The sequence below is a fragment of the Anneissia japonica genome, unplaced genomic scaffold (assembly GCF_011630105.1).
Source record: "Anneissia japonica isolate Jap-2015-1 unplaced genomic scaffold, ASM1163010v1 scaffold288142_len361356_cov169, whole genome shotgun sequence".
NCBI lineage: Eukaryota > Metazoa > Echinodermata > Crinoidea > Comatulida > Comatulidae > Anneissia > Anneissia japonica.
The window spans coordinates 325435-339543 of NW_022753229.1; the positions used below are offsets into that span (position 1 = coordinate 325435).

General features: G+C 31.4%; 1 protein-coding gene across 1 annotated transcript in view; it reads left to right on the forward strand.

Moving 5' to 3' along the window:
• The window catches only part of LOC117122764 (PDZ domain-containing protein 8-like), a 29659-nt gene extending 20629 nt beyond the window's left edge, over positions 1–9030 (forward strand). Inside the window, exons 12-17 of the mRNA XM_033268506.1 lie at positions 950–1177; positions 2635–2713; positions 3317–3411; positions 4503–4803; positions 7163–7225; positions 7996–9030. Coding sequence (XP_033124397.1) covers positions 950–1177; positions 2635–2713; positions 3317–3411; positions 4503–4803; positions 7163–7225; positions 7996–8205 — 976 coding nt within the window. The 3' untranslated portion in view covers positions 8206–9030. The remainder of the gene's footprint in view (positions 1–949; positions 1178–2634; positions 2714–3316; positions 3412–4502; positions 4804–7162; positions 7226–7995) is intronic.
• The last annotated feature ends 5079 nt before the right edge of the window (positions 9031–14109 follow it).

A 14109-nucleotide genomic window follows, 5' to 3' on the forward strand; every position in this document is an offset into this window, starting at 1 on the left:
CTCTAAACCCCTCTAAATCCCTCTAAACCCCTCTAAATCAAGACCACTTTTTTAAAGAACCAAATAATCATCAATCCAACACGAAGCTAACCCTCTAAGCTGGAGGCTAAACCCCAAGACCACCCTAAATTTTCATGTCCCGAAGTGGTCTCTAGAATTAGAGGGCTAACAGTATAATCATATGGTAGACTTCATATAATGATATATGCCAACAAGACCTCTAAGCGCTTCACATTATTAACCCAGGGGCGGATTGCTATAAAACGGTCCTAACTGGTAGTCTTAACTTTTCGATTAAAGCCGGATTTATCACTTGACAGCCTTACTAAAGTCATTCCTCTAAGACCATTACTATAAAACTTCCCTAAGACCGCTTTGAGTATTGAAATGCAAACAAGCACTCCCTGGTAACATAAGATTTGGGGCGACGTCATGCATGCTCGACGCACGCAAATGTATCGAAGTGAAAGTAAATTAACGTAGACCTATTTTCACAGACGCTGAGAAGCATGCGGAATATTCGTCATTCGATTCTCCAACTTTGATGATCTAGGTCTTTCCATTGCACTGTTGAATTAATCAACAGAACGCCATGATGAAAATGATTTAAGACCATTTTAAGCCTCCTCCGAGTAGGCTTTAAAATTTAAGACGGCTAACTGGTTAGACCGCGGTATAGCAATGATCTATAATCATAGACCAGTTGTGACGTCACGATTATAGCCGGCTAAAGACCGCTAATAGCAATCCGCCCCAGGTCATTGGATTAGGCACATATGTGGACCACATACTCAGTCTCCCTGAGTATTTCTCAATCATTGACTTTTATTATAATAGAAAAGCATTTTCCAACACTATGGAAACAGACAATACTACAAAATCCTGATTAAACATGTAAATCTATATTGACTCTTATTATAATAAACTATAAATTCTTTCTCATCTTTAGCCGACATCCAGCATATGCAAATCTCTACCGTCACTCTGGTTTTGAAAACAACCTTTGTTATGGTGACATAACCCTGGGCTTCCATCACAGCCCGTTAGAACGACAAGAATTCACCTTGGAAGAAATAAATGCAAAAATGGACGAATTAAGGTCACACCGTCTTGAGTCACAGAATGATCTCAGGCAACAACCAAACGTTAAAAAACGGACAAGACCAGATGAATTGAGGTGACAGAACATGTTGAATTTGATCATTTTTTAAGATGAAATTTTTTAAACAATAGTTAGCAACAAAAACAACAGACCTTTTCAGAACTATGCACTGTAAGCAATTATTGACAAAGATTGGTATTTATATGTTATGTGAAAGTTCCATAGGAGTATGTCGATAAGTGCAATACAAAAAATGTGGGGAAAAAAAAAAATCTGACAAATATTTATCTGTGAGACCATGCTTAAAGATTCCCGGCAAAATTTCACTAAAAAAGAGGTTTTTTTTAGAAAAAGTGCATATGTATTACTCTAATTATAGAAAAATATGGAAAAATATTGGCATAAATTTTAGTTTTAAAAGAATAAAAAATATGAAAAATACAGACTATTTCTCATACGAGATTACCATTTTCTCAACAAATTCTTCGTTACTAGTCAAATTCAGAGGTTGTAGATCGCATCCGCTGTAATGCTTACATTTTTATGTATACTTTATACAGTCAATAAAGTGCACACTCTCTAATGAAATTAGTTTTTGTACTTCGCATCTCGCACACTGCGGTCGATCGAGTAGGCCTCAGATATGTTTGTTTAATTGTCAAAATCTCAGTCAGAATCATTTTTTAACAGATTTGAAATAATGCCTATGAAATATTATATTTTACAAGTGTCAATACTAGCAACAGAAAATATCATGTTGTCCATTTTTATGTGTGATAACAGAACCTAATTCGAGGTAAGGCTAGGCCTAGCCTAGGAGTGTTGGATAGGTAATGTTTCCAGCGCCATTCCTTGCATTCCTATCGCAAAGTCAATCATAGCAAAAAATTCATCCACATTTATTTTTTGTGTGGAACACAAAAAAAATCTAATTTCAGTTCTATATTACATTTTTTGCATGTTTAAGAATGTCTAAATTCAGTTAAACTAGCAATTTCGTATTGTATTTATAAATCTTTATAAAACATATAAAAATAAGATTTTTCTTAACAACTGAAATTTTGTCGGGAATAGGGCTTTAACTTCAGTCCACACATCAACTTTTGTGTGACAAAAAAGTGTGATATGACATCATCATGCCCATATATGGGCACATCACACAAATTTGTCACATAAAATTTGATAGTGTGGACAGAGCTTAACAGAAAAAGTTTGTTCAGATTGTATCTGATAGTGTATGCATGTATCAGGCATATCTGATCAAACAAATTGTGTCAGCCAGTGATGAACTTTAAACTGGATGAAATTTAAACTGCTATAAAGCTGGCATATGCCATCAGATTTTTGTCTGCCAGATTCAGAAAAATGTTATCAGACTTTGTCTGATAGTGTATGCTTGTACCAGATATATCTAATCAAACAAATCCTGTTTTTCCATGTGAAAAGTCTTTAGATTTTATTATTTGCAATAGTGCTTCTTGCAATGTGGTTATTCAGTGCTTTTGCTGCACTTTTGCTTTCTGTCTCTTCAGCTTAACTTCAACTAAACGACATGTTTTTGTGGGTACGCAGTTTGCTGCACAAACGCGATGTGGCTTTTGCACTAAAAAGGTAGGCCCTATGCCTCAATACATTTAGTTTAAGTAAAATATTGAATGTATTGTTTTAATTTTATTTTTATTATTGTATTTTTGTTTTCATTATTGCGGCTGATTATGCTCTTTTAGCGGATCATTATTTTGATGCTTGTATGTGCTTCTGCTTTACATTATTACTCTGTATTGCATTGAAACATCTACGGAACACATTATCCCCTGGCAAGGGCGGATCTAGGTATGTCGGAAATGAGGGTGGTGATCAACAACACTACCCTAGGGAAGTTCTGGGAAATTTAACCTCCGAGGCATTTTGGGTGATCAATAATAATTTATTTATTTTTCTTTCTTTTTTTTTTTTACATTCAAAAAGAGGGGATCGGGAAGTCAGCCCGCCTTCCCCCCCCCCCTACTAAATCCACCCCTTCTGCTTACCAGACACCCACTTACTGTATACTTCTGGGTGGAGAGAAAGAAAGTTGATCAAATGAAATGTTTAGCTTAAAATTTGAACCCTTGACTTTTTAATTTGAGGCTTACAGCTTTACCTCTGTGCCACATTCTTTGACAACATGTTGTTTACAACACTATTATTAGTGTTTCATTTATGTTTTTTCAGGTCTGGACAAAATATGCTTACCAGTGTAAGGTTTGTAAACTGATATGTCACAAGAAATGCTCCGAGAAAACCCAAGCACAAATGCCATGCGATATGTGAGTGCGCCACCTATTTATCATTTTTCATTATGGTTCACTTTCATAACTGGATGATTATAATATGGGATCGTTGTTCCTATATAATGAATTGTCCAAATTTTTTTAATTTTTCCTATTATTCATTCATTCATTCACTTTATTTATATATAAAGTTATACTTAACAATATAATTGTAACTACAATGGTAATGTACTCCACTGGACACTATCCCAGTACTTCTGAGTCTACAGTATGTTTCGGGGCTTGGATATAAAAGTACTTTATTTTATTTTTGTATGGTATTTGATTTACATAAAGTACATCTTCAGTTTTCAGTCACCAAGAGAATGATGGGGAACTGATATGCATACAAGGTGGTTGCATGTTGGCAAATTCTCAAATATTATTTACTCTTTAATTTTAATAACTGAATATGATTTAGAATATCTCTACGACAATTAAACAAAATTAAATTTACATCATTTTCTGTTCACACTTTTTCAGTTTTCTTTTTTTTGGGTTTTCATGAATTGGAGCAGTGTGATGAACATTCTCTTTGAGATAAATTTTTCTGCTGTATAAATCCCCATTATTAGTTTTATTATTATTTAAAGTTTTTTGTTTTTTTATGCAAAATGCACAGATTATTTAAATAATGGTAATATTATAGAAATTAACAATAATATAAAATAATATTAATAAAGATAGTAATAAAGGTAAAAAATAGAAAGAAAACTTATTTTGTCATGTTTGACCTTTAAAAAATTAGAAGAATAATGAATAAACATAAACAATGTATATGTATGAATATTTTACACCTAAAATTTTAAATTAAAAGCTAAATGATAAATAAAACAAAAATAATATAAAAATAGAATAAATATTATTAGTTTTAATTTTAATTGTCTTAGCCATCCTGGCAAACATATTTCCAAAATAATAAAATAAAATAACGAATATAAACTCAAGATAATATACTTTGGACGATGTCGATTCATAAAATAAATAATAAATAAATGAAAAAATAAAATAAATAAAAGAATAAGTAAATAATTAAATAAATGAAATAATAAACTTATCAAAAAACTATTAATATTCATTACCTTTAGACTCCTAGGGCGTCCCAAATCCGAGCACCCGTCCCCAGCTCGCGACATCCAACTCAAAGTTCCAGCGTCGATCACGCCTATGCCATCACCAGGGAACTCCGTCAAGAACACACCCCAGACCTCACCCACCTCCTCCCCTCCTGGTTCACCACTTAACTCACCTCCGACATCAGACGATGAGGAGGACATTGATGAGCTTGTTCGCAGTATCCATAAATTGAAGGGGGAGCTACGGAAATTGATTGATCCGGGAGGAACAATGGCGGATACGGATGCTATGTTCATGTCTGCTGCACGAGAGGTAATGAGTGGACATCGTAGAAAGCGTTTATGTTTTACGTGTTTGCACTTAAATATGAATGTTTTCTTACACTTTCTTACATTTCTTTGTAATTTTTTATTGTATTTTTATTTATTCAATAATTTTATTCATATATTTTTATTTATTTCAATATACACACATTTTAATATAATGTACAATAGAACTTCCTATTAAAGGGCACTTTTTTGGGCACTAAACGAGGGGTAGTATATCTTTTAAAGGCCAACCCCTATTTAGAGGACACCCCTATATAAGGGGACACTTTCTTTGGTTCTGAAAGTGTCCCCTTAATAGGGGTTACAAAAGTATGGATAACAAATAATTTTATTGATATTATTTAGAATTATGTAGTTGATTTTGCCGAGGATAGCAAAAAAAAAGTAAACAGGTTTATTTTACTTGGGGTCCTGAAAATATTTAACCCTTAGGAATTCAAATAAAAAGCTTTAGCTTAGCTATTATAGCATTGAAATAATGCTCTCGGAGTTGCTGTGTTGATTCCCACAACATCCCATATTTTCTTTTTGTATCCCATAATGTTGAATTTGATGTAGTACTTATGTTACGTAGAGTATAGGTATGTTGTGCATGTGATTTCATGTTTGTCTATTGTATTATGTGCATCTTTATCTCATTTGTGTATTTTTTATATATTCATATTTATATATATGGCTTCTGCAAATATAATAAGTGTCATGTTTTTCATCAGTCATTTTCATTTCATTTTCTAATATTTCTCATCATTTTTATACCCTTCTCATTATTCTTGTTATTGTAAATTTACATTCACATTTTTACTTCACTATAATCGCTCTGTTTCATTATTTGTTGTTCTTTGCAATATTTATATTATTGTGTGTTGATGATGGTGGTTAACATATTCTTTGTAAAAAATGATGTTATAATCACTTATTTATTTAAATAATTACATTCAGTTTAACTCAAAAATTGTTTTCATACTAGATTAAAAAATAAAATCTAGAAAAATAGAAACACCGATATAAAATAGGAAAGGAAATATAAATATTGTAATCAGTCAAATTCTGCTGGACTCCACTCCAGTGTTTCTGATTCTCTGTATTCTGTACTCTAGAGGTCTGCTTTTCAAACTATGGGTCGCGACCCAAACTTGGATCGCCAATATATTTCTGAGGATCGCAAGACTGCTCTTGACTTTAAAAAAAATATGACTTAAAAAGAGGGAAAATACTTCTACATAACCATCCTGCAAAGGACTCAAATCAAGGGATTAGCTATGAAGACGAAAGCTAAAAATTCATTATCAACCCAAAACCTAGAATCTACTCTCATGGTTGCACTGTTGCCAATTTCTCCAAGGATTTTTAAAGTTAGGGAGGAACATAGATCACATTAACATGACGTGCCAGTTAATAAAGTTTGTTTGAGCCTTTTGGCAAGAAGTTTGGGATGCACAAGCTTAATTTTTCAATTATTATTTACTCAGTCAACGTCACCCAAGTCAGCTGTATATAATTCAAAATTTCATCATTGTTTTATTGTATAGTGTAGTAAATAATATTCTCTATATTATAGAGGAACATTCCGCAAACGGTCGATGATAACAAAACACCTTGTATACTCTGCTGAGTAAATAAAAATCAAAACAATTTATCATAGTTACTTTGTATTTAAATTAGCCGACGTTGACTGTAGAAATACAACAGCATATCTTTACTTATAAATTATGAGGCAAGTGCTATGGCTATCAAATTATACGGGCATGGATTTCTAAAAAGGCAATTATGTCAGAAAACAGTATCATCATAATTTTATCTAGCTTATGGCAAGTAAATAGTAGGCATAGTAATCGTATAATTACATTAGCATTGTGGTATGATCTGGCAATGCTTTGAGTTGCGAAAGAAAAGGAATCTAAAAATGGGTCGCCACCACAAAATGTTTGAGAAGCAGGGCTCTAGAGGGCGTGTTTCATAAACCGAATTTAACATCAAGACCAATTATATTTTATTTGTAATTACACTTTTGTAACAGTGACCCACATTCGTGTGAGCGGAAAAATCAATTTTTAGTTATTAATACAGGGTTTAATAGTAAAATGGGAGCTATAAAATGGTAAAAGAATCATTTAAATCCGACACTTCGTTATGAAGTTTAAACATACAGCATAGCATGATGTATAGATTTATAAAGGTTAGTTTAGTACAATAAAATAGATTTCCAAAATTTTGAAATTCCAGCATGTTTTGGCCATTATCTCCAAAACAGGATTTGCGACAAGTGACTGGTTTGGCTTGTCTTTGCCACATATGTGGATTAACTTTAAAATTATTAGCACTCACAATTAATTTTATTTCAGATGGGAAGAGAATTATACATCGATCTCCTCGTAAATGAACGCAAAGAAAAGTTGGAACTCATGGTAAATTTACAATATTTATTCATATAGGTTATATTTTCATATGCTACAGAATCTCCTTTATATGTTTAAAATGTCAAATTGTTAAACAAGCAGAAGGATAATTTTGAAACCATGAAGTTAATTTTTTATTCATAATTCAAAGTATTCCATAGTATAAAAACAACAAACAATACCCATTAAGATTGTAGTGATATAAAGGTAAGGGTAGAGGTGAAGGTAGAAGAATAACCCATAACTTGCAGTGTCATTGTGTTAAATTGCATATGGGTGTGGTCCTTGACTACCTAGCAGCCGTAAAGTGACGCTTCATGGAGCTACATGTTCACATCATTCCACAACGACAGGGGCTGAAATGAACCATAGTTTCGGGGTAACCTCCTACTCTTCCAAAAGATGCAACTTGGGTTCTTTAAAGTGCACACGAGCCAGATGTATACACTGGACCTCCATTTTAAGTCCTTATCTGAGAAGACCTGGTTCTACCACCCGAACCATGGGCGAGGAGCGGCTGGAACCAGCGCCGATGTTAAGGCTCTAGCTAGCGGCGCCCCTGCCTTACCACATGGTCACTTCACTTAATGCAGGTCTCCCAATTAAAGACCACTTTTGGGATCAGGGTTTCCATGGTTTTAAGCAGCTTTGGTCTCTAATTAGAATAATAAAGATAAAAGACATTTGTTAATTTGGGACCACAATAGTGTTCTTTAATTGGATATTGTCTTTAATTAGTTTATAATATTGATCTAAATGATGCTGATTTTGATTATCAGATTTCAAAACTTCAACAAGAGATAGATCGTGAAGCAGAGAAGCGGGCCCACCTTGCCCAGGACCAGCACAATGCCAAACAGGCCAGTCATGAAGCCAGTGTTGCTGGTAAGATCCTAAAAAGCGAACAACGAATGGAGGACTTAAGACTTCTTATGATTCATTATTGTGCCGGTATGCAGCACTGCAATGAAGCAAAATCCAAAGATTGAGGTCCCTGATAATAACTTATACCGCAACCACATTTGTTGGTTACCTTACCTTGGTTAATTAGAGACCAACACCAGTTTTATCCTGGTAGAGAGGGTAGCATAACATAAGGACTTTTCTTCCATTTTCTTGAAGCCTACTCAACTGTATCAACTGCTACATGTGCCCTAAATCAGCATGACCTTTAGTTTTTGAAATCCTTTGAGATATCAACCAAACACAATGTGCCCTTAATCAGCATTACTATTCTAAACCTATCAATATCATCCAATAGGGAAATGTGCCCTGAATCAGTATAATTCTTAGTGTGATTTTAAATGTTATCCAAGTTTTAATTTAATGTTTTGTAATCATATTTGTTGGTACCAATGAAATCTTGATTTTGTACTTTAAAAATGAAGAAATGAAATAGTAGTAATTGCCATTAGTTTTAACATGGACCTATTAATAATTAATAGGTCCATGGTTTTAATGTGTTTTTATTGTAAATAAATTAATATATTTATTTTAGAATTGTTTATTATTTTTGTTTTGCATTCTGACACCATTGGTGCTGTCTGTATAAATGTCAAGTAGATTATGAAATGATGTAGATATTCAAAATGTAAATAGTTATCTGAAAATATAATATCTAAATTATAATTGTAATCTCAATGATTATTATAATTATCATTATTTTTTTAATTACGATTATCATGATTATCATTAATAAAATTATCATATAATAATAATTATACTTAGCATACATATTCTAACCCACTTCCATGTCTTTACGCATCTAAATTTTCTAAGATCTTATATTTTATCTCAATGTTAAGAGCACTATATAAATTATTATTATTATTATTATTAATATTATTAATTATTATTAATATTATAATTATTATTATTGTTATATGTGTAGTAAATTTTAAACATTCATTATAATATTTATATGATGATTTCCTGCTTATTTTATCTCAGTTTTAAGGGTATTGAGTACCATGAGTACCAATTAATTGAAAATTAAAACAAAAGAAAATAAATTTATTAATTAATCTACATATATATTCAATAACATTCCTTTATCAGTAGTGGATTTTGGGAGGAGTGGCAAGAAATTCCACTCTCAAAAACAAATAAATTAATTGATCCAGGAAAAGTTATTTAACTCATTTTCTTCTTATGTACTTTGTATGTGGTCAGTAATATTTTGCATGTCAGTAGTGGATTTTGGGGAGGTGGAATGAAAGGGGCACTCACATAAACAAATTAACCATTTCAGGAAAAGTTATTCAACTCATTTTATTATTTCTTATGTAGTTTTTGTATGTAGTCAGTAAAGATCTGTTGCATGATATATATACTGAAAATCTAATGAAAATGTGAATCATGTGATTTATAATAATTACTCTCAATATTTGCAATATAATTTAAAGTGCAATCATTAATAAAATATATTGTTATCAATCTGGAAGTCACAATGTAAAGAAGGGGTTATAAAAAATAAGAAAAGTTAAAGAAAATGATATTGTGAAAATTTCAAGTTATTGTAATATATTAAAGGTTTAGAAGTAATAAGAGTAGAAATGCTTGTGGATGTATAGAAATGAATTCAACTAGGTTGATGTGGGGGGGGGGGGAGATGAGTCTGAATGGAAGGAAATTAATCTGATTCAGAAAGGAGTTGAATCATACTGGGAAGATGATGATTCTGATTTGGAAGAGATGTCAGTTTCATCATGTTTACTGGTTGTTTTGTATTTATATTATATTTAATATATTTTTATTATTTACCTAATTCCATATTAATGGTATGTCTTTTGAGACTGTCAAGTTAAAAAAATTGTGTGATTTGCCCATATATGGGCATGCTACTGTCATATCACTTCCAAATATGGGCATGCTACTGTAATGTTGCTTCCATGTGCAGGATGATGTCATATCACTTCCAAATATGGGCATGCTTTTGCAATGTTACACACATAGATGGGCAGGATGATGTCACATGACTTTCAAATATGGGCAGATCACAGGTAGTTGTCACATTAAACTTGATTTTGTGGACAAAGTTTTAGCAACTATTCTTGTAAGACACATTTATCTTTTGTCAGTTTCAATGATTTGTTAATAGTTACCAGACATTTTGCAAAATATAGTTTCAAAAAAATATCTTCCACCAGAGGTTTATTAAATATATAGTAATGGTATATCAATTTAAGTTGAATGATAATAGTTTTAATATCAATGTATGGGTAGGTCTATGTTCATTAAACTAAAATGAATTAATACTGTATACAGATTTAAGTATTTTCTCTGCAACGTTGATGTAAATGTGAAATAATTATGCAATCATATAGAATAAATGATCATCATATTTTTATTTATTTATGATTTTTGCAACTTTAGGTTGTTTATGTTTTATTCAAGTTTGGCTATTCTTTGTAATTCAATGTTTCTCTGTCCTTTAATGCAATGTATATTAATAAACTGTTGAGCCCTATTTCTTGAATGTTGCCTTTAATATAGATGTATACATAGTACTGTGATTCAAATCTATGGTCAAAGTTCATGTAGCCTTTCACAATTACTGTAATATATCTCTCTGTATGTGTGTGAAATATTTAGTATAATTACAAGAACATTTGAAATGGTAAATTAGAATTTATTCATTTTGGTTGATTTTAACACATAACCCACTGTTAGTTTTTATTATACAGTATAAACCAAGTAATTATAAAAAATGACAAATCTCAGCACTTTAAAAACCAACTATAAAATTTATTGGCTCTAGTTTTCATCCACTCAGACTTCATTAGCTATAGTATTAAAGCTAGTGCACTTTGAATTTCCAGTACGATTTAAAACCGAGCTATATACAGTAGTTCTGTGGGTTAACATCCTCGCATTATTTGTTAAGATGGTTGTATGCTACTTTTGTGATTTATAAATTTTAAATATTTTTGTTTCTAAATTTATTTTTTTTCCCCAGTGAAGAGTAAAATATGATTACCTGTATGTTGGACAATGTTTATGAAAGCAATACAAACGTCTGATCTTGATAATAAAATATTTAATATTCGATTAAATTCTTGTTGAGTGTGCTTGTTTTTTCACTTATGTTTTAGTCATATCGACACAATATTAATAAAATACACAATAAAAATTATTTTAAAAAAACAAAAAACAGAAAAACATATAAAGAGCAAATACAAAGTCTAACTGTGAAATAGGCCTAAACTAAACAGTAATAGGCACAATTTAAATTTATAATAGTTGATTACAAAAAAAATCAATACAATTGAGATAAATAGGGAAATTAATATCGAAATTTCATACAAACGATTTTGTCAAACTACAGATGTAAAATTTTGAGAATATTGCACAATGGACAGGATGTGGATTATTAATTATTGTTTACATATGATTCTATCAAACACAATAATTACAACACAAAATAAACATCATTATTATTATTTAATAATACATTTTTAACGTTTAAATTCAAGGAGGTGACGGTATGGTTGTCCAAAGAACGCCAGCCAACATCGGAAGGAATAAGACGAAAATGACTAATAATTGAGTAAAATAGAAAAAATATAATTTCGTAGATTTTTATTTTTCTTGTCGATTCCTAGTATATAAAACTATGATGTATGTGAATTTCATTTTGCATTTTTGGCACTACAAAATAAAAGATAACCTGCATCCGAATTCAAAGCATCATTCAAAAGCGTGCCCACAGTTTATTTACTTACAAGAATATGAGATAGTAGATTAGCTGTGTTAGTTTGAACGCAGTAAATTGGCCGGCAGCACTTTATAGACTAACAAATATTTATTGGCGCAAGCTTTCGTTCACACAGTGAACTTGTTCAGGTGGTGCTTACTTTTTTTGCTTACTGCTTGTTATTGTTTATTATTATCTTGCTTGGAGTCTCACTCTATTGTCCCACTTGTATATAAGCGATCGATGATGTTTCATTTGTACAGTCACCTGAAGTGAATTGTTAGTCAATTAAGTGCTGCCTGTCATTTTACTGATTATTACTTATAAGAGTGTATTTTCAAAGGACAACTCGTGTAGTGCATTGTACAATGGCTTAGGCCTAGTAGGCCTAAGTAAATATCTGGCAAAAAAAATATACTTCATGAATTTAAAGGATAAGAGTTCTTTCACATGGGGAGAAGCCAAAATGTGACAATTAAAAACTAATTCACGTGCTAGCAGCGAGCAGATATAAAATATTGCCAAATACAGTTCTGTACTTGCGCGAGTAATGTTTTGGTTTGTAAAATTATTTTTTTTATCGTTTTATACAGATGTGTGTAAAAATTAAATGTAATCATATATGTGACATTTTACATGATACAATAAAAATGATAATAATCATTTTTATTACTCACACACATGTACACACACCGACATGCGCTATTGCATACCCTTCACCATTCTTTCGGAGAGGCGGGGGCACGAGGCAAATAATAAGAACAGCATACATCGAGCAATAAAATGTTTGGTTCTGTGACGCTGATGATTATTGGTGAATTCACATTCAATAACATAATTAGCAAAATTTAATCATCAATCACTCAATGATTAATGAAGATCTATTGTTATGTTGTGGTTGTCATCCTGTTGTTTAATTAATTTAGTTTTTTGTCGTGTTACTAGTACGATATTTCATGTAGTAAGCGTATTATAGTACATATTAACTATGCAGCACCTTTCATGGAAAATAACAGCTTCAACCACGTAAATTATAAGGCCTACTAGATTTTACCTCAATAGCAAATATAAGACTGAAGCTGAAACGATTTCGAGATGGTATTGTACTTCGCTAATACTTACTCCATGACACCATTCTAACATTTTAACAACTAAGTATTAGATCATCTTAGCGATTCTGTGTATAAAAAGTATGAACTGTATGCTTATTAGAACAAGATACGTTTGAAGTTTAAAATACTAACTTCAATATGGGTATGATAGTGTGCAAGTGGATATTGCTTTTTATTTCGCTACTTACGTATTATCCAGTGTGCAAAGCTATACATCGTAAGTTTAACTTGTTATTAATATAATTATCACGATTATCATCATAATTTTATCACGATAATCATCACTGATTATTATCATCATCACTGATGATAATTATCATCAACATTTTTATCGCAATTGTAGTCATCATCATCATCATCTCATTATCATCATTAGTATAATCATTACCATCATCATTATTATGCAGAAACCCTCATTTTAATGTAGGCATATTTGACTAGGGTGCAGTAACTTCCTTCATGAAAAAAAAAAAGATTTTTTTTTTGTGTAGAGTAGACCTACGCTAAACTTCATGTGTTTGAAATAGTACTTTTTAGAGTAGGCCTATATGCAATGCAGAAACTCCAAGATTGTGTATCGTTGTCAAAAATCAATCTTGTTTAAAACCCAAAACTTTAATTTGAGAGTATGCGTCTATAATACGATGTTAAAGTATTTAAATAAGCAACTTATTTTCAGTAGTTTTGTAGGCATAAGGCCCACAATATGACGATTTCGATCAACGACAAAAAGCTAAAGAGTATTGTTCCCACAGAAAAAAGAATTAAGTTTCACATTAGCACGATTGATCATGTATACGATAAAAAAATTAATTCACAAATCAAATCAAATAACGTCATAATCATGGGAAAACGATAAATCGTAGTAGTAAATACGATTTTATTGTTTACCTATGATTATGATGTCATTTGTTTTGGATTGTAATTATTTTTTATCGTTTTTTTCTTACAGATATGTATTATATATATTATTATTGTATTAATTGATTCTGTTTCTATCGTTAATTTATATCAGTAATAGTTTATGGGGTTTTTTTGTAATATTGAAGGGAACCTATTTCAAATTCATAATGAACTGCATACTG